This window comes from Xenopus tropicalis, chromosome 10 (assembly GCF_000004195.4).
Source record: "Xenopus tropicalis strain Nigerian chromosome 10, UCB_Xtro_10.0, whole genome shotgun sequence".
NCBI classification, from domain to species: Eukaryota; Metazoa; Chordata; class Amphibia; order Anura; family Pipidae; genus Xenopus; species Xenopus tropicalis.
The window spans coordinates 31,285,435-31,307,476 of record NC_030686.2 but is presented as its reverse complement, the minus strand read 5'-3'; the positions used below and the strand labels follow the sequence as shown (position 1 = coordinate 31,307,476).

General features: G+C 41.6%; 1 protein-coding gene across 1 annotated transcript; it reads left to right on the top strand.

Moving 5' to 3' along the window:
- The first annotated feature begins 11,585 nt into the window (after positions 1–11,585).
- socs3 (suppressor of cytokine signaling 3) lies at positions 11,586–14,282 on the top strand. Its single transcript, NM_001005696.1, is given in 2 exon segments — positions 11,586–11,757; positions 12,650–14,282. A coding segment is annotated over 1 exon segment (600 nt). The 5' UTR covers positions 11,586–11,757; positions 12,650–12,739; the 3' UTR covers positions 13,340–14,282.
- Positions 14,283–22,042: the final 7,760 nt, after the last annotated feature.

Below are 22,042 nucleotides of genomic sequence, written 5' to 3'. Positions count from 1 at the left end.
AACTGAGCCGCTCAGCTCCGCCCACTGTTAAAGGGAAACTTTATTTCTATTCATTATAATGGACACTGAGGTGAATGAGCAACTGTCGGCGCTGGGCACCCCAGGGAGACTAGGCACGGAGTGGCTAAACAACATTCATCATTCCCACACACACGACCTCCCTGCAAAACTGTGCCCCCACCTAGGAATAGCAGGAGAGCTGCTCTTATTTCCAAAGCTGGGGTGGGAGAAATCCAGAGCTGCCTTAATACAGTGCTGTTTCCACACAGAAGGACAGTTATGAAGAAAATGGATAATGGGCATATTAACCCCAGGCTTCCCTGTATAAAGGATATTTTAATACCAGAGATGACAGAATAATCACTACAGAGAATGGATAATGAGCATATTAACTCCAGGCATGCCATTATAGTCACTTAATTAAATAGATAAAAGGCATATTAATTGCAGACATGCTAGTATGATCACTGAATAAAACGGATAACAGCAATATTAATCCGAGACGTGCTGGTATACTCACTATACAAAATGGATAAATGAAATATTAACCTCAGATGTGCCAGTATAATTACTACTACAGCATACTAACCCCAGACATGCCATTAAGATCACTGTAGAAATGGACAACAAGCCCTCCATTAACCTTAGATAAACCAGTAAGATCACTGCAGAAATGGGACCTCCATTACTCCAGATTACTGCAATGAGCAAACCATTCATTCCAGACATGGCAGTAAGACTGATGCTGAGGCACATAGATTTAAAAAGCATTACTTTACCTGCACAAGTAGAATACCAAGACCAAGTCTCATGTTGCACTGGCGTTCGCCCCCTTTGTCTGGATTAAACTTCTGTAAAAAAAATCCATGATGGTTGTGCATTCCACAGTGGAACATCTTGGATTTTTCTCTTCAGATGCAGGAAGCAGAGAGCTGCCCAAGAAGAACAGAAGAGCATCCAGGCATCATGGGACATTCACAGTACAATCTGGGACAGCAGGATATGCGCTCAAAACCTAAACTGTCCTGTGAATAGCTGAACAGTTTGGAGGTATGCTGCTGGCCCTTTTCCCGGTCATCACCATGTGCTTGTTTGGAGGGGTGAGGTTGCCGGCCGGGTTGCCTAGGGCCCAGGCCATCTTGGTCCAGCACTGAATAGTGAGGAGTCTGAGGGCCACATCTGAAACCTGGTCCTCCAGCTGGACATCTGTGCCCTAGTAAATAATAAGCGGGCAGCTTATCAGTAATTGGTTGTATACTGTAGTCATGCATGGGTGGGTTCAGGTTGAAACCTTGTTACCTAGAGTTCAGGTCAGATACGGGTTGGTGCGCACTGCAGTAGCTCTATGTATCCTGCTGCTTCAGCAAGGCCTTGGGCCAGGTCAGGCCTGAGTTTAGAAGGTGTGGGTTAGGTAGATTAATTATTCCTTTGGCCACAGGCTGTACCATGGTTCTGATCCAATCAGCCTGGCACTGGGCCCTCTTGGAACTAAGGCTTCAGTAGCCAGATTGCCCTCATAGTTGTGTGTATATAGCTAGGGTTTCAACCTGGCCAGTAAAAATCATGCTTGATGCCAATGTTCTAAAATCAGAGGAAGGCTGGTATTTTCTTGTCTTTACAGAAAAGGTGTTATCCCTATATACAGAAAGTTAGTTGGTGACAGAGAGGCTGCCCGGTAACTACCTAGGATGCCTTTCCTGCCCTTTCCACATGCATCCTGCACAGAAAGGAATCCCAGTAACAACCCTCAATCCCACACATGTTCAGCAATCCCCCTACATATACTGTACATTAAGCACTAGTGTGGGTGGGAGGGGCAGGAGCCCAGGGAATTTGTTGTTGTCGTAACCCAGACTTATTCCGAACAGTCAGCTAATAGGGACTTTTTAGTCCTGTGTATTTTACAGCATCATCCCTTAGCACATTGCACAACACATGGTAGGTCTAGCCAGTCTTCCACTCTTAACTTCTTCATGAACCAGACTTAAGTCAGCTATCTGGGCTATATCAAGGTTCAAAATCCTGCATAGTTAACCGGATCGCACCAGGCCCAATGCACAAGAAATGTTCACTTTTAGCCTGTCACACATTAAATATCTCACCCATTACTATTAGCATTTTCAGCTTCTAGAAGGGCCCTGACCCCCCAACAACCAACTTCAAACTAGAAAGGCTGTCCAAAGTGGAATGTTCTAATAGTTCTAAATGTTCTAAAGTGGAATTTGCTCTAATCCAACTCACAGTCTGCTTCTGTTACATAGTTACATAGTTACATAGGGTTGAAAAAAGACCAGTGTCCATCAAGTTCAACCCATCCAAGTAAACCCAGCACACCCAACCCACACCTACCAATCTATACACTCACATACATAAACTTAATGTTGTAAACATTAAGATAACGCATATAAATTGTTCCTGAAGCATAATATAACATCTTAGGGCTGATATATAATATATTTGTTCCAAACTTGCACTTTATTTAAGCAGACATTCCCATAATATAAAAAGCACTTGTTAGAGACTTGTTAAGAGTGGAACAAATTGATTTTCACTAAGGAGACAAGAACAAAATAGCTGCAAGCTAGGGCATGGCCATGATGAGGAACAGAAGGAATGAAGTGTTTCCAATCAGGGCAAGAATGTCCTACAGTACATTAGGTTGGTGTGACGTTAGGCAACTCCCTCCAAATTAGGTTTGGATAGCGTATAAAGGCAGAATCGCTAAGTTACACCCATGCCTTTTTTCATCTAAAGAAGAATGCAAGTACTCAAATGCCAATTTATGAAAACACCACAGCAATATCAAATATGTTATTACAGAATTAGAATTTGCTAAAGGGTCCCTTTAGGGTATTGTCTGATGAAGGTGTGATCAAAGTTTGACTGGTTAGTTGGTTCTAAACTGTATCACAGTATATAGTAAGAGGAAAGTAAATTGAGCAGTCAGGAGTAGTGGCTGCATAATGCAACTCAACAAGTATGCCGCATTAAACGAATGTACCGCCTAAAAAATTGTCTCCCCTCTACTGGTGGTGCAGGCTAACAGAAGGATACATAGGGGTACATAAAGGACAACCATTGAAAGCTTTGTGTGTCTTTGGACACATTCCAGGTTATGACCATTTATGATTTTTATCAAGGTTGCAAAGCTAAATTTCTTTCTGGTATTTGGCTACTGGCATGGAGGGCCAAATCAGCAACACAAGCATCATAAAAGTTCATGGAGATGCCAAATAAGGGCTGTGATTGGCTATTAGGCAGCCTCTATGCACACTATCAGCTTACAGGGGGCTTTATTTGTAGTAAACCTTGTCTTTATTCAGCCAAAACTAGCCACAAAGTCAGGAATTCAAAAATAACTACCTGGTTTGGCCCTGAGAGCAACATCCAAGGGGTTGGGGAGCAACATGTTGCCCCCGAGCCACTGGTTGGGGATCACTGCCTTGGACCTTGGGCCTGCAAGCCTATTAACTGAAATGTACATTGGCCAGGGATACTATGATTCCAGCACAGCATAGCTATCCCCCAGAGATCCTCTGTGCACAGTGGAGTAAAGATCCAACACTTCAAAAAAGTTTATATTTTCACTCTACTGTGGGCTATTTGGTATAGCAAAGAGGATTGCATCAAGATCTGCAGAGATGGTGGTGCAGTGCTCAAAGGATATCCTCATGGGCTGGTGCACTTTTCAGCAAATATATGTGCTGGCCGAGAGTCTTAGGCCCAGTGAATTTTCCTTGACTTGCCTTTTAACCTTGTGACAGTGCTTAAATATTTTTCATTTTCCCGTCTATCAGTGTGACTTGCTCTGTACTGGCAATAACATAGTGGCCTGCTGTTTCCTTTAGTGCTGAGCAGGTTAATAACGCTGAGTGTCATTTGCATAGTGAAAGTGGCCTACTGTCACCTCCCCTCCCAGTGGCGTCACAATGTGGCACAGAGCCAAAATGAGATCTGGGACACTAAGGGAAATCCCTTAAGGGCATACATAGAATTTTTTAGCTCAAAAACTACCGGGCACAGTAAAGAGAATCGAACGGTGCTTTCAATAGAAATGTGACCACTCTTTACCACTGAAAAGCCCCATTTCTTCCCACTTTATCTGTCACTCATATACACATTATACAGGTACAAGTACATTTAAAGCTCATTTAAAGGAGAACTAAAGCCTAAAAAAGAATATGGCTACAAATTCTGTATTTAATATAGTGTATTTGTAGCAGTTCAGACATTCAGCAGCTGTGTAAGAGCAGCAACTGACACCATCAGAGGTGCTCGTAATAGCTTCCATGCTCAGTGTTTTCTGGGGTGCTCACTTGCACCTCTCCCCCACCCCTCACACTTACCCTACCCACATAACCCCCTTCCCACTTCAGAATCCACTCCACTCTCCAGTGCATTTGCAGGCAGCATGTCTGAGATATGTGTAAGTTTGTCAAGCACTCATTTATTTTCCCAGTCCGTGCCATTGTTATAGAAACTTAAAGACTGCATCCTATTGTACTTAAAGTGGCCGTCCACGAGCCGATAAAAGCTGCTGATGGACCAAGTCAGCAGCTTATTGGCCCATGTATGGGGCCCTCATGACTAGTGTCTAGCTGAAAATCGAGCAGGTTTAAATATCCCATCAGGGCAAGGAGCGAATTAGCTCTTTAATGCGCCCACATGGGCCTACATCCCATCAATGTTATTCAGATTAATCCAATATCGCCCACCTAAAGGTGGACAGACTGGGGAAAGATCCGCTTGTTTGGGAACCTCGCCAAACAAGCAGATTTTTTAGTGTATGGCTAGAGAAATGGCAGTTCTTAAATGTGGCAAAAATACATGTATAAATAGGACCCTTTATAGGAATTACTTTTGCTTTAGTCACTGAGCTTTTATAGGAAAATGAAAGTCATCTTTTCACATAAATAAGATATATTTCCCCTTTACCAATGCCTAATCTGATAACAGGGTGAAAAGTGAAGACACATACTCAGAGCAATCTGATCAGTGCAAATGTCAATATCAGCTTTATTGCAGAGCTGTTAAGTGGAATTGACAACCAAGGACCTTCTGGGATTATCACATGCCTGCATAAATCAAATACGTGCCATGAAACACTTATGGCAGTGGCAGACATAGCACTTTGCAGACCTGTTTCTTCTTTTTATAAACTATATACTTCCCATGATAGTTGATTGGAATAACTGGGCTTAAGGGCACACGTAAATATTTATTGGCAAAAAATGTGGGTGTCTGAGATTTTGATGATAGTTCCTTGTGAAGCATAAGAAACACAATTCCTATTAAAAAAAAAATCCTATTATAAAAAATTATATTAGTACTAATTGTGTGTATAAAAAAAATGAGAAAAGGCCACCAGTTATGTTTTAAGCATTTAAATGCAGCACAGCTTGGCTACTGAGTAATCAGCTTAGGTTCATAATTTCATCAAACCACACTTCTGTCTGGTTTGCATGGTTCTGTTGCAGTACCCCCAGGAGAAATAAGGGGTTCTTTATATTGTGGAAGGCAAGATGAAAAAGTGTAAAGAATGGGTGCAATCCTATCTGCTATGTCTTTGCACCTTGCACCCTCCTCACCATGCTAAATGATTTACTGCAAGTCTTCATTCTCTCTGCACTCTGTTTTAGAGCACAAAAACCTGTGGCCACCGTCACGACTGCCTGTGTTCGGCAACATGGCCCCTTAGAGCTCTTGTTTTTTTCCACTGGGGTCTTAGTAATTAACCCCTGTAGTATCTTTAATGCTTTGGTCTCCATTAATGCTCAACAGGTACAAAGTGGACAGCATGCACGTGGGGTATCAATATAATTGTTATAGGAGATGTTACCAAATGGTACAAGAATCACTAACCCTCAATTTATAATAAGTGGTTATCCTAAAGAACACAATGAAAGTACATAAATGGAGTATATAATAGGAATATGTAAGATCGTTTAGAATCAAACCCATTATGACACTCCATTAGGCCTTTTCATTTGAAACAGCCCTCTGTCAGCCTCACCTCAATACATTATTACCATTAACACTGTTCCCCTCTGAGAGATGCTGGTGACAGCCTTTTGTGATGTGTACTGGTCTCTATGGGCTTAAAGACCACAGAATGCCCAGCGAGTCCAACTGCATACCAGCAGTATAATGGTATAACAGTGGGCATAAGGAGTTATTACAGAGGTGGTCTATTTTGTTTTTTGGATTTCAGGCTGCTATGCTCACAGTTGCACACATGGCCAAAAAGAAGATTTCTGACAGCAGCCTTGATGCTATACATCTACATAGAAGCCCCCCAGTCTGTCACTTCCACACAAGATCAGGAATCTGCCAGAAGAACATTGAAACATATGATCTGTATTCTGAATAAATTCAGCGTGCCTTAGAATATTATGTTAATCTTATCTTATATTGTTAGTGTAAGGCAGGGGAAAGGGGGTCTCTCACTGTGTTAATGTATGAGAGTCAGATGCGGGTTCCTCTCCACTCCGTTGTGCCACAGTTTTTCCACTTATTAGGAGAGGAGCATTTTTCCTTGCTAATATAAAGTTTATTTGAGGCCACGCAGCCTGCCCCGTCTCAGCACACTGAGCTCTATTTACATGCTCTGACTAACTCGGCGCATAGGAAATATGGGTCTTTTATTTTTCAGGAAAACCTCTTTTCTATTCCACAAAGTGCTGCCAAGTATGAGCAGGGAGAGGGCTGGAGCGAGCATGCAGTTAGCACTCTTTTATTGCTGGATCGTGCAGCTAATCAGCCTGCCTTGAGGCCATGCTTTGCATTTCACCTGAAGAGGCAGCAGCTGTGTTTTCAGAACAGGACTTCCCAGAAGCAGAGCGTATATTTGTATAGTTACAGTACAGAGAAGCAAGAGCAGGCAAAATGAATAGGTTTAACACATCCCCTGCCTGCAGGAATTAAATTGAAACATTTCTTCTGCCTAACAAATACAGAAACATCAACATTTAGATCAGAAAAAATAGCTATTATGTTTTAATGTATTCCTTTAATACAGACTGCAAGTACAGTGAAACCTGTGGCCCCTTACACAAACTGCCTGCTGCTTTAATGCAAATAAGCCTGAACTAGTAAATGCCAGAGGTGTTTCTGATACTATAGACAATTACTTTTTTATTAGGCCTGTGACAGGGCCTTAAGCTGGCCATACACGGGCAGAGCGGATCTTCACCCAATATCCCCACCTATGGGGCAGTCGGTTCAGGGACCGCATCAACGAGCCGATGCGGTCCCCAATCCGACTGGATTTTCTAACCTGCCCGATCGATATCTGGCCAATTTCAGATATCGGTCGGCCAGGCCCCTCAGTTCTGTCCAAGGGACCGATACCGGCAGCTATAATCGGCCTGTGTATGGGGACCTTTAGTGGCACAGTGGCACAATGGTTAGCACAGGGGCCCAGGTTTGATTCCATGGCACTGGAAGTATTGTATGTTCTCCCTGTACAAGCTACTTCATTTCCAATACTGTAAGGGCTAAACTACATGGGAAATTTTGATCCAATTTTGTGGTTTTATTTGACCCACAAAATCTTGTCATGCCACAGCACAAATTTTGTAGGATGCAATAAAGTCTGATCTCTGCAGTTGTAATGCAAATTTTATCTTGTTAGATGAGGATGCTGCGACGGGCATGTCACGTCGATGGCAATCCTTTCATGTAGTTTACACATCATGTTTTTATATCAGTCCCATTATAATTTGTTCCATGCGACTACATCTGTCAATGCCACACCATGCTACAAAATCTCCCATGTAGTTAAGCTGTGGATCAGCTGCCTCAGAGTGCTACGTAAACTAGCTAAAATTAGTTTCAATTATTTTCTTTTTAAGATAATCAGGTCTTAGAGTTTTTGCGACTTTATATGTCACTCAAGGGATGAGGATAAGTTTGAGAGGTGTATGATGAAGTGTAGACTAATAGCAAGCAGGAAGGGCTGCATAAAAACATGACCTATCCATGGATTCTTGTACCCTATGTAAATTTGTAGTATGTTCTTGAAACAATGACTACTGGCACACTAAGCACATTATACGAAGTAAGAACTTGCACTCAGGTGCAGTGTGTACAGGCAACACATACATTGTATATGTATGCAGTGGATACTGGCACCATAAATACGTTATATAAACTGATAAGTGGTTATGTGCACCCAAGTATATTATTTATAGTACTGTGCACTGGGTACAGCACCCCATCTAGATTAAACAGTGAGAAGCAGGCAGCACTCCCTACCCACCCCCTTCCCTTTCGTCGCCGCCACGTTTTTTTCGTATTTTGCGCGATTTTTTCATATTGAGCAATTGTAAACGGCGGAAAAACCAATACGTTTTTTTCGCGACGGCAACGAAAGAGTCGCGACAATTCGCGAAAAAGTCGTGATGGGGACGAATAAGACGTGAAGGCAACGAAAAAGTTGCGACGGCGACTAAAAAAAAATCGCAAAAATACAGATCATTACGGAAAAAACGCATTCTGACGCTTTTCGGACGTTCATGGATTAGTAAATGTGCCCCCTAGTGTCTAAGGTAGCTATCTCCAATTAGCATTAGAGTTTGCATCAGCACTTTTACCTACAACTTGGAGAAGGCAGAGGACACTTCAACCTTAAGGCTTACTGGTTACATTGCCAAATGTCAAGGTCCAATCAAGCACCCTTTATATTTTTGTATAACTCTGGCCTTTAACCACCTTTGTGTGCTACAGAGGAGTGTCATTGAGGAAAGGCATGGATACCACTCATCTTGCGTTAACATAAGGCATAATAGATCCTTTCAGCGTTACCAGCAAATACAACAGACCTACAAAAGTGATGTTGTTTTAAGGGATAACTTAGATGTTACTGTTACTATGTCTGTTTTACTATCTGTTATTACGTCAATAAGAGAGATCTGTGGCAACACCCCTCACACAGGGTCTCACATGGTCTGTGGTAGACTCAGGTGAGACCACTCTGACCAGCTGGCTGCCCATACCGAGCACAAATCATCTCTCATAAACTTCTTAGAAAGTGTATCTGCTTACTAAATACATGGAACTTATACCACTGTTCTCTTTCACATGACATCAGGGTTCCAGCACCAGCCAATAAGAACTAGACTGGATAATAAGAATGGTGTCTAGGGGAAGCAAAATGTGCAGTGTGCAGATGAAAGTAGGACACCAAGGGGGCCATTTACAAGGCCATGGATACATGATTTATGAAGTTTTCAGCCAGTAGAGTAACTAAGGGTAGGAGGCAGCGTTTGAGAATGGGGGATGGCATAACAATCTAAGGGGTAATACACAGCTATATTGTATGCATCTGGCTTTTCTCCTCTCTATTACATCAATTATATTTTATTTGAGAAAAAGGATATAGCTTTTTCATTAAACTGCTTATTAACGCTTATTATAAACTGAACAAATACATTTCTATTCCGTTTTATCCAGATACTAAGACCAACCTAAATAACCCTATAACTGGCCTGACTACTGGCACAAGCCCAGCGCTCCAGCTGCAACACTGACATCACTTGGGTGTGGGGCTGATTCCCAAATAAAAGAAAGGGGGGAAAACATGAATATTACTAAATGTCTTAATAAATCACTACAGTTTATATTTTCCACATTATAAAAAACATCACTGCTGCCACCATAATTCCAATTCACCTGTTACTACTGTGATAAAGTAGGAAAAACAGCAAGAGGTACATAGTGAAAGTGCCCATTTGGGACTCTTGTAGGCCTAATTTACAGCACAATTAGTGGTTTAAAAGATCAATGAATACATACAATTAGAACAGAACACTTGTGTTTTTTTTCCATTAGCACCACACTGAAAGTACTCATTAGTGAGGAATAAACTTATGTAATAAGGTAACGTCTTTTATGTGTATTTTCTTTTCTCCAGAGACAATGGCAGGCAGCAGAGTTTTGATATATAGAAACCCCACTGCTCACACATGGGTGTGGATTTATGGAGGTGTAGGTTTAATTCAATGCTTATTTAGGCTGCATAACAACTTAGACTGTTTGTGTATGTAGTTGTCTGTTGCTGCAACTGAACTATAAAAATTACGTAAATGATTAAAAATAGGTATGCAGGGTGCTGTTCACACAATTTACTTTGAGTTTTATATCTTATTAAAAACCATAACTATTAGGGAAGTGGGGTGAGTGTATCAAGACCTGGAGGGGCCCTTTTGGATGCCCACAACACAACAAGTCCCATATTGCTGTGGTACCAAGTTTCTGGCATGGCGGGTCAGTAGGGCAGTATTCCTATAGTTATATCAAACTGACAGATTAAGTAACTAACTGAACTACACTGCTATACAAGCCTCGGTCAGATGCAAATGTAAAAAAATAACTTTTTAAATGTGTATAACATGCATGGAAAAGGGATGTATAGAGATGAATGGGAATTGCTCTTTGGATCAGAGTAACAGCATGCTGCACGTTTCCAATCTTAAAAACTGGACAGCATAGTGACAGACTCTTGCTACCTAGCAACAACTGAATTTATTTTTATATTATGGCCAGAGCTGTGCCGCTTGCTACCCTCCAGCTCCCAGCATTGCAGGCCGCAGGACCTCAAGCTTATAATCTTAAGGTGGCCATACACGTTAAGATCCGCTCGCTTGGCGAGGTTGCCAAGCGAGCAGATCTTCTCCCGATATCCCCACCGATGGGGATCGAATTAGAATGCCAGCAATAGGTGCAGTGGGTTCAGGGACCACATCAACGAGACGTTGCGACTAAATTTTTTAACCTGCCCGATCAATATCTGCCCGATTTCGGGCCAGATGTCGGTCGGGCAGGCCCGTCGTTTGTGCCCCTACACGGGCCAATAAGCTACAGAATCAGTCTAAGGGACCGATATCGGCAGCTAAAATCGGCCCCTGTATGGCCACCTTTACCAATGTGTGGTGCTTTTTAATACACCAGTCTAATGAAGAGAAATATATGACAGGAAATCTGCACTTACATTTTTACATATGGCAATAAACTAGCTGAAACTGCGTGTGACTTAAAATTCACATAATTCCCTTTCTGCCTCAATACAGTGTAAAAGTACAGTATTTGGCAAAGTGCTAGCAGGAAAAGCCAGATCTTTAAAAGAAGCCAAAACCCCCGTTCTTTCTGTAGATACGTTCCCTAAACTTTCCCATAAGTATTTCTGAATTAGTGTGTAACGCCTGATTTCCACATAGATTTTTATTTCATAATGGTTGAAACAATGCCAGAAGTTGTTTTTGTTTTGTTTTTGTTTCAAGGGCCCGTAGTTTAGGGCCACACATGGTTAGAGTCAGTGCCTGTGTGTGTCCTGCAGATTCTTGGAAGAAAACCCAGTAACAGACAGGAGAAGCCAGATCTCTGAGCCCTGCCAGGAATAGGGAGTCAAGAGTTGGAAGTTTGCCGTCACAACTCTGTGTATCATACACAGCTTTAACATTACAGGAAGAGCCTCTTCCAGGAATAGGCCAGTGGGAGGGGGGGGGGCAGGCGGGGGAAAGGAGGAGCTGCTCACCATATAAGAAGGGGTGTGTGTGCGCTCATGGGGCTTCAGAACTGATGTGGAACTTGTGAGACAGCAATAGTATACACTTTTTAACACAGCTTGGACTATCCCAGGACTATCACAGGGGTCTGAAAGTGACCAAAGCAGCTGGGACATATTCGTTATCTGCCTTTGAATATCTTTATTGTGAATCTGCTCCCTCAATAGCCGTGGGAACTGCCTATTTCATTCAGGTAAGGTATTGATTATGGACCCATAGGGGCTTCGGGATGGGGAGGGTATTTCATTTGTTACATTTTATAGCTACGTAGTGGCAGAAAATGGATTATTTGGTGCGTTGCCATCCCAGCAGTATTAAAAAAAAGTTAATTAATCAATATGTATGTATATTAATATGTATATTGTTGTAAATAGACATACAGAAGAATAGAAATACTGCAATTTGTAGTGATCCTGTTTTATTGTTGTTAATAGACAAACTTATAGCCTTCTGATATGAACTCTTAATTCAAGTGTGCCCAAGTCTTAACCCTGTAGTATTGTGTACTGTAACTCCCAGCACCTTTAACGTGACAGGGCAGTGGGAGCTGTAGTTAAACTATAACACTGGGCATTTGCTATCCCTGCACAATAGATGCTAAATAGGTGAATTACAAATCCACAGTACAAGACATTTATACCATGTCCTGTGCGGGTGACCCCTAATTGATATGCTGTAAGTTAGGCTGCATGCGTTGGTTTGCATATATGGCTTGGTCATGTGATTTACCGTTTGCGAGGTTGTACACTATTGATTCTTTGCAGCAAATCCCATAACCTACTATTAACCCTTTAGGCAGACACAGTTGCACAGGCACTTTCCTGTATCAGCTCAAGCCCCAAGCCACACTTAGTCCATTTACTGCAAATCCCAAACAATGAAGCAGCAGCTGTCATTAATTCATACTTCCAAGAAACAGCACAGCCCACATTCCAGCCAGGGGGCCCCTTCCAAGACGGCAATCACGCACTGCCTGCAAAATTCCACCATCCCTAAAACTCTACACAATTGATTAAATGTTCATGCACAGTTTTTTTTTTAGTGAACGTAATACTCATATTTTTTCTTTTCTTTTCCCTTGGCAGTTTATTGCTGTGCAGTAGAACTGAACCTGTTCCTTTAATAACACACGTCAAAGGACTCAAACTCCATTATAAAAACTGGCTCCAACCGTCATGGTCACGCAGAGCAAGTTCCCGAGCATGAGCCGGGCACTGGACTCTAGTCTACGACTTAAGACCTTCTCTTCCCGCAGCGAGTACAACCTTGTGCTGACTGCAGTGCGCAAACTCCAAGAGAGTGGTTTTTACTGGAGCACTGTAACAGGCAGCCAGGCAAACTTACTACTGAGCACAGAACCAGCGGGAACATTTCTTATCCGTGACAGCTCTGATCGGCGACACTTTTTCACCCTCAGTGTCAAAACTGAGTCGGGTACCAAGAACCTTCGCATTCAGTGTGAGCCTTGTGGATTCTCTTTGCAGACTGACCCACGCAGTGCCCAGCCAGTACCACGTTTTGACTGTGTCTTAAAGTTGCTGTGCCATTATATGCCAGCCAAGGACTCAGGCAGTGGCTCCAAACGGGCATATTACATTTATTCTGGAGGGGAGCGGGTCCCTTTGCTTCTGTCACGGCCACTATCAACCAGTGTGTCTTCTCTGCAGCACTTATGTAGGAAGGCTGTAAATGGTACCATAGAAGGGGGTGAGGGGCGAGAGCAGCTGCCGTTGCCCATAAAAGACTTTCTGCAGGAATATGACTCCCCTGTGTAGCCAAAGAAAAGGATCAACAGGAATTAAAACTCAAATGAGTAGAATGCATGGTTGCCACACAGAGTGCCCAGTGCCTAGGAAGAAGAGAGCACAGAGAACAGAGGCACAGAGCACCCATGGAGATCAGTAAAGCAAGGCAATAAAAAGATTATGACAAAGTGGACCTAAAGAAACAACATTTGCCTGCAAAGGACATTTTGTTCAGTATTAAAAAGCCTGAGACAAAAAAAGTGCTTAATACTTAAGTGATGAACACAAAATGCCAAGTACTGTTTTAGAGACTGAGCATCTGCAATAAGAACTGTCTAAATAAACACAGTATGTGACCATCAGACACTTCCCCTCTACCTCTCAAATGACCCTGCTCGCCGGGCGCAGAGGGAAGTGGTGGAAAGGATGGTGGCTGCTCTAAGGACCTTGGTTCTGGTTCCCTCCCCGGCAAACACTACCAGAACCCAGGGCCTGTTTTGCACTGAAAGTTGGAGGATGTATTTATTACAATGTCACCTACACAGCCTTAATCAGATCTTCTGGAGGGCAGTATCTGTCACACTGCAGGGCATTACCAGTACATGTAGCGCTATACAGATGGCAGCTTCCATGTATTATCTCCAGGAGAGACTGAACTCATGCACAAGCATTGGGCCGATATACACTTGCCTGCACATTACATTCTTATCGGCAGAAATACAAAAATACTTGCACCCTGGACAATGAATGGTGACGTCACCATGAAGTTTTGTTTTTTTTTTGCACAAGAAACGTGTGCCATTGCTGGGTGAGACCGCAGAGGGCACTGTACATGATCCTAACCTCAATCATGTTTACATGACGACCACCAATAATGGGCAACATCCCCAGGACAAAATTTGCACATATTTATATTTAACACAAAGAAATCCATTTCAGTAACTTATAATAAAAAATAATTTTTGTAATGAAATAAGTCTATTTGTTTAGTCACTGTAAGTGTGCATGTGTGTGTTTGTGTTGCATTGCCACAATCACAATGGAAGCCACCGGTACATAATAGGGGTAATAGATACACAGGGATGCTAAATGCATGGCCATCCAGCTGTGCCAAACTACTTTAGGCCATTTCATAAAATGATATTGGGTGCAACCCATACAGTAATATATAAGGACATTCATTATGATGCCCGAAAACATTCCTTCTCTGCATACTTGTATTTTTACAGTAGGAGCTGCCATATAACATATCAGTAGCAACTGCATCCCCTAGCTGTCACATGACAGAAAGTTCAGTTGCTATCGGTGTCTGTGAGACATTCCATAGGACAAGCCACTCCTTTCTTGTACTCCGTCAAAGCTGCCCTAAATAAACACAAGGGAAGTTGTATACAGCACAAAAGAAAAGCTATAAAAGCACAATTAATCTCATACTCAGAAGAAAGTATTTTTAGATCCACTGTCTGGCGGTATATGGTATGAAAGAGTTTTCTCTTTAATCATAATCAGGTTCCCCTTTAACCTCATTTTTTTCCCTATTATCTTCTGTTGTTGAGATGCAGCACACAAAGGTTTCCAGTGTAGGCCGCAGAATGCTGACACACGCAGAGTTAACAGGCGTGTCTCCATAGTTTATGGGAAACTATCCTTTCCTGTTTTAGGATTATGAATGGCGCCTGTGCGTCACTCTCCAGATAATGATATTCCTGGTAGCGCCGCCCTCCATACATTTCCTCATTTCCAAGGTAACGGCAGCAAAGAGGAAACAAACAGGTTCCTGGACAGGGGTGCCAGGAAAGGAAACTGCACAGCCGGTGCTAATGGGAACCTCAGTACCTGTAGGAACATGTCCATCAGTTTCAAAGTTATGGCTGTGCTGCTGCACCTCCCTAAGGGGCTTCTCCTAGAAAGTCTGGGGTCACACAACATCAATAGACACAGCTAACCTTTATAAGCCACTACTGTACAGTTCTACCATATGTTATTGGTACCTGTTCTTGTAGTTACATGACTTTTTGTTTTGAAATCTCTAAGTAAATTCAAGATAACCCCTCCCCATATTGATCAGAAAAGGCTTGATTGCCCCTGACTGCCGTGTATGCTGGGAGTTGTAGGAAAACTACAGCTGAAGATTTTTCATCTAAACAAATGAAACTTGTGGCCCTCCAGTTGTTAAAGGGATTCTGTCATAATTTTTTATGGTGTACTTTTTATTTCTAAATTACACTGTTTACATAGCAAAAAATTAACTCTACCATTTAAAATGTTAGTCTTGAACCAACAAATGTGTATGTCCAAGAACGTTTCACTTAGCTGCTAGGAATGCTGGAGAGATGCAGCTCAACTACAACTGTAGACCCCATAGCATGCCTATACTACAACTATGTTGCATGCCTGAGTGATATTCTGCCCAACTTACATGTAGTTAAGCAACTAACAAAAATATTTAATAATCATTTATATATATAATAAGGTATTGCTGAACTACATCTCTCGACATTCTTTGCATCTACAACTGCTTTACATCCAAAAAAGGCAAATACACTGCATTATAAAAAAAATAACAGACATAATAGTTTTTAAGGTAATAAATGCTTAGGGAAGCTGTGTATTTCCTTGGTGTCGAATATCCCCCACACACACTAGCAAGACTTGTAACCCCAACAAGATCATCTGTATAAGATCATGAGTTATGTAGCCTCATACCAAGCAAGCAAGATCCCGTCTACCCCTCCCATCCCCATGTAGGGATCCCGAGATGTGTCACCTTCCCAGAAGTCTCCATATTAAACAGGGAGGGGTGCATTACAACACCTCTCTTCTCGTCAGCTGGATCACGTTTGTGTTCCCCGTTGTTGTGGTTACGCACATCCCTTGCCCACTTTCCTAGCTGCTGGTGAAACATTTCCACATCAGATTCCAGACCTCTGCACTCATCCCAGTCTCCAAAACCAGCTGTGGGGAGTGAACAGAGAGAGGGGAGAACAGTTAGCATGAATGCAGGAGCCAACCTGCTATGGGAGTTATACAGGGAATCCCTTTCTTCTAGCCAAGCCTAAGAAGGCCACGCCAGCTTGGCACCAGCCTGCATTCTGTTCCTCACCATCACACTGATTTTCCCTATAAACAACATGCCACACATGTATACAAAGCATCATGACAAGGGCCCTCCACCCAAAACCTGTTTTTTGCATAATAAAAAAGAATGTGATTATAAGCAATTTTTCAGATATAGTTACTGTAGGTATATGACCTGTTATCCAGAATTCTTGGGACCAAGGGTATTTCAGATAAGGGGTTTTTCTATAATTTAGATCTTCATACCTTAAGTCTACAAAAAAATGAATAAAACATGAATTAAACCCAATAGGATTATTTTGCATTCAGTAAGGATTAATTATTATTTTTACAGAGAAAAAGGAAATCAATTTTAATAATCTGAATTATTTGATCAAAATGGAGTCTATGGGAGACAGGCTTTCCGTAATTCAGAGCTTTCTGGATATCGGGTTTCCAGAGAAGGGATCCCTTACCTGTACAAATTTTCAACTGTTTTTACAAAGGGGAAATAAGCATAAGGGCCAATATTTGTTGTCCTGTATAGCCGAGACACAGCAGCAAGGTGGGTGTTGCAAAACTGATTTTATGGATCTGAACCTAAGGGCTGTGGCAGATGGGGAGACTAGTCGCCCATGACAAATCTCCCTTGTCACGGGTGATTAGTCTCCCCGAAATACCATCCCACTGGCAAGTATGTAAATCGCTGGTGGGATGGCATACGCGGCGCCGCGATTTCCCCGAAATTTCCTCTCAAGGCAACTTCCACGATTTCGGGAAAATCGTGGCGCTGCGTATGCCGGTGGGATGGTATTTCTGGTAAACTAATCGCCCGCAACAAGGGAGATTTGTCGTGGGCGACAGCCCTAATAGTGTGGAAACTCTGATATACAGTAGAGTCTACTGGGTGTAGTAGAGTCTACTGTGCCTCTCCAATAGAACAATGTACCTTGTGATCATTAAAAGGTTGAAATGGATTAGAACATTGCTTTCCATCTTATTACATGTACTAGGCCGATTATTTCTCATACAGTATGTTTAAGGGCTGAATGAAACAAAACGATTTTGTCATAATTATCAAAATGGCCACATACTGTCCAGTTGGACGGCTCTGGCTTAGATGGACCAATCTGTATTGCAGCTATCACTCATGTATAGTAGGAAGGCAAATACAGTCATCCTTAGTTATACAGTGACGTTAGGGGCAGATTTATAAAGCTTTAAAAATGATTTATAGCATAAACTAATGTTATAAGTGGGGTTCAATCAATGACCACCATACTTCACCAAATCATCCTGTAAATATTTTTTACACCTCTCTTTTATCTGGTTTATAGTTTGGTTACTTTCATAAAAGGGTTAAAGATATATGAATGAATTTATTAGTCATATAGCTCCAAAAATATCTAGGAAGGCAAATATCTCTGGATCTTCTTGAATATATAGATAGCAATTTGGCTTTTTTCCCAACTCTCAACCTAACTGCCCACCCATGGGGCCCTTGGGTGACTTATAATATCCTTATAACAGAGGGTACATTATTTATTATAATACATCTGTGACAGGAATTACATCACTAAGCACCAATAATAACTGATGACTTCACTAAGCACCATTTATAAGAATATAATTTACAGGATATTCATGCTTCTTGTGTATTATAAGGATATATTACAGGATATTTACGTCCCTAAGTATTGTAAAAAAAAACTGTACCCCCTACTAGTTATTTTAACATATTCTGTATGCCTTTGTACAGGAGTTACTGTTAAGGTACATTATGGGCAAAGAAGCAATTTGTGTCCTTTCTTGCACTTTGTTCTCATTGTAAATGAGCCTTTTACTCTGTTCTCTAAAGCAGAAAGTCTATAAAGTGTTTTCAGTGTGTGATTGTGCCTTTAAAAATAAATGTACATGCTATGAATACAAACCAACTTCCTGAAATGTAATCTACTTTATGACTACTTTCTGTAAATCTATATAAATGACCTGACTGCCGTTGACGGGAAGAAAGCTTATTGTTATCTGGAAGGAACTAATAATTTATGTTATCCACAGAGAGATACCTAGGTCCTATCATTTGTGAATCCAGCTGCCTGCATGTCCCCAGAGACACTCTGTTGCTAGGAAGATGCTGGCAATGTAATATACATTGGCAGTGTTTGCTCTGCAGAGGCAGCTTGTTAAATATGCAATTTGCAACTTGACCAGGTCGCCTACTGGAATACACAAGGAAGATCGGCAATGCCCTCTAACAGCAAACCACCTTATAAACAATTAATAAAAACATAGTCTGCAGTTCTATATATTTATCTATTTCTTCACATCTTATACCTATGTAACTTAAAGATGGCCATACAAGGGCAGATTTAAGCTGCCAATTTGGTCTCTTCAGACCAAGGTGGCAGCTTATCTGCCTGTGTATGTGGCCCCCTGATGGGCCTGAAAATTGGCCAGGTATCAGTCAGGCAGGGTTGAAAATTCCACTGGACAAGGAGCATGTTGGCACATTAATGTTATCTGTAGATTTCTGCCCCAGTGGATGATTAGATTTTTAGCCTAGGGATCAGCCCAATGATGGCCAAATCTGGCTCATATCTGCTTGTTTAATGACTGGTATGCCCACCTTAGGCTAAGGTCCCACAGAGTAGTTCAGTCACCCGCAATAGATCTCTGGTCGAAAGGCCATCACATCAGTTTTCCAAAGTCACAGGCAGTTTCCTCCTGCAGGCAACTTTTTGCCTCACGCAATAGCAGAAATCTATCGTGGACAACTGAACCACACCATGGATCCTTAGCCTTAAGCACTGAAGAAGCCAAATTTGCACGGACATAGGCAGTTTGGTTGATTTTGATCTTGCTCCCTAACCAGCTGAGTCTATAGATCCCCATGGAAAGATCTTAAATGTCATTTGGCAACACATCTGGATCACTCTATCCAAAACAAAAATCTTCATACGAGCTACTGTTTAAACAAGCAGATCAATGCCACTGTACCTTACTATCTTAATTGCCTAAGGTGCAACATGATTTGGTCCCTTGTCCTTTAGCTTTGTTTAGCATTACGCCTACAGAGCAGGAAGAACTTAGTTCAAATCTAGAAGCTTTTTTTTACAGGGTTTCTTAAAGAACACAAATAATGGGCTTGTAAAGGCCGCCTGAAAGCTTCTGTGACTTGACCCATATACAGCCCAGTCCTTGACAAAACTAGCTCTCACTAATAAAATGCATGACAATGCCAATGCAATGCAACAATGCTGCCCACAGCTTTATGGGTTCACATTATTGTAGTTATGCAAGACAAGGTCATCTTTGGGTCTCTGCCCTTCTAATAATAGCTTAGCAGTCATGCAGAACACTGTACATATGCCATCACTAAAACAGAATTGTCCACTCCTCCAAAGGTACCAAGCCATTAATTACATCACATTCCTGATATAATACCATCCACCCCATACCAAAAGTGCTAAAAGACTAACAAGGAGCAATCCCTATAAAGCTGTGGCTAGTCTAGATTAAGAGATTACCTAACCAAAATGCACCTACCGTAAGAATCTATATAAACTAAGACTATTGAACTCCCAGCCCCTAAGGCCTCATAAGCAACAAAACCATATCACTTTCCTCCAATTTAAAGTGTGCAGATGGGGACCAGTTAAATTATTCACCTAAAAAACTGGAAGCAGGAAAAGTTCCCTCTATTAACCTAACACTGCACCACCGCTTGTAACCCTTACTCTTAGGGCTTTACTTAAACTAGCCTATGCCTGGTAAGTAGGCTGGCCCAGCTGCCCTTCCTCTGAGGCTGCACTGAAATACAGGACTCACTGGAAAACAACATGTATTGTGAAGGTACACAGGCTCAAACACTAGGAATAGCAGAACAACATGGCTGGACTGAGAGGGCTGATATGCAAGTAATTGTATTAATTGTGGAAGTTTATAGAGTGTATATGCAGCTGGACACAGCATTAAAATTAGATAGTCTGTTTGGGTTTGTTAATGGGAAACTATCAAGAAAACAAAACTTACTATAAGATTTATATCTTGGAAATAAGAAATTCTGTGCTTTCATGTAACAGCTCCTTGCTGGTGTCTAAGGCATCCCCTGTACTATCCTGGGTAATCCCCTGTGTAGTACAGAACTGGTTTCTATATTGTGTATACACCCAGCTTTAAGAGGCACAGGGATGCCTAGGAAACAAGAACAAGATGGTGATGTGGCTCTCAGTTCCCCAATCTGGTGCATTTTTTAAAGAAGTGGAAGCCAGTCCAGGATAAAAAGAGACAAGGATAGTTCCATGACTTCAGATGTAGATGTTTATTTTGACTGCAATGAAATGGAAGAGTGATATACAATTTAGTACGAAGACTTTGTATATTCAATTTTGAGCAACAAAAAAGAGGCACGTCATCCAGTCTGAAAATCTTAATGGGAAATTTGTGATATGTGGTAGGATGTCAAGTGTGGGAGACGGAGTGGCTAAGTACATCTATGCAACAAGCAGCACACGTCATGGAGCAACAGGAGCGGCAGCCAGAGCAATGCCATTTAAAACAAACAAATGAATAAACTAAAAAAAATGTGATCAACTGCTATGTCATAAGCGGATGAGGGAACACAAGTAATCTGAAAAAAATCCAGTTTATTTGCACTGTGCTGCACGCACATCCTTAGCAATTTACTTACACAGCAATGATACTTTCCAAAGTCTATTCATGAGCTTGGAAACATACTGGCCACTAAGGCACATCAACACTTTGGAAAGATTTTTCAAGGATAAGAGACAATGAGCCCCCAGTAAATTCTTCAATTCCTGTTCCAAAACCTGGCCAGGAAGTCTCAGAATCCTTTGTTGGCACTTTCTGAGTTACTATAAAGTTATCTGGGAATAAATAAATGCCCACTGAGTAAATGCAGAATGCAGGAAAATTACTGAGAGATGAATTAAAATCCAATTACTAAAGGTTACTGCCTACAGCTTCTTCATAGACTCCTTAGCTTCTAGTTTTCTGCATGAATCACAAGTGTAGCTTGGGCAAAGTAGGAAGGAAAATTCCAAGGTGTGCCAAAGCCACAGGAAAATCCCTCACCTCATGTGCACTTACAGTAACTGCAGGAACACTACACGGAGATGCTTTTCATAGGTATGGAAAACGTTCATGCGGTGTTTCAATCAACAAAAAAAGTAATTTACAGCTCATATTAATAAGGAAGTAACACTACCCCAAAAGCTGGCACGCACATTAAAGAGTACAAACGCCATTTCTTTATGAACTGTAATAAAAAAAGGCTATACAGGAAGTACATGATGAGTGTAATGGTACCTGGTCTATAACAGATAACAAGGGCCATTATCTACTAGAGGATGTGGATTTACAACTGTATTAAAGTGGCATAGGTTCCTAAAACTGTAGGGTTTGTTGGTACAGTGGTTGGAAGGGGATCAAACTGAAGGCCACTTTGATTGAGATTTAGTGGGGATGATTGCTTAGTACTATAGATTTTCCTGGAAAAACTGGGTTGAACAATTACAGTTCTCCTAGATAATCTTGCTGTGCTGGATAATCAATACTTTGGTGTTTATATAAATGATCTGTAGGTGTCACTTTGTTCAAAACATAGGCTGATTACACATAGTATTTTCTATAATGCTATAAGTGTTAGAGTAGAAG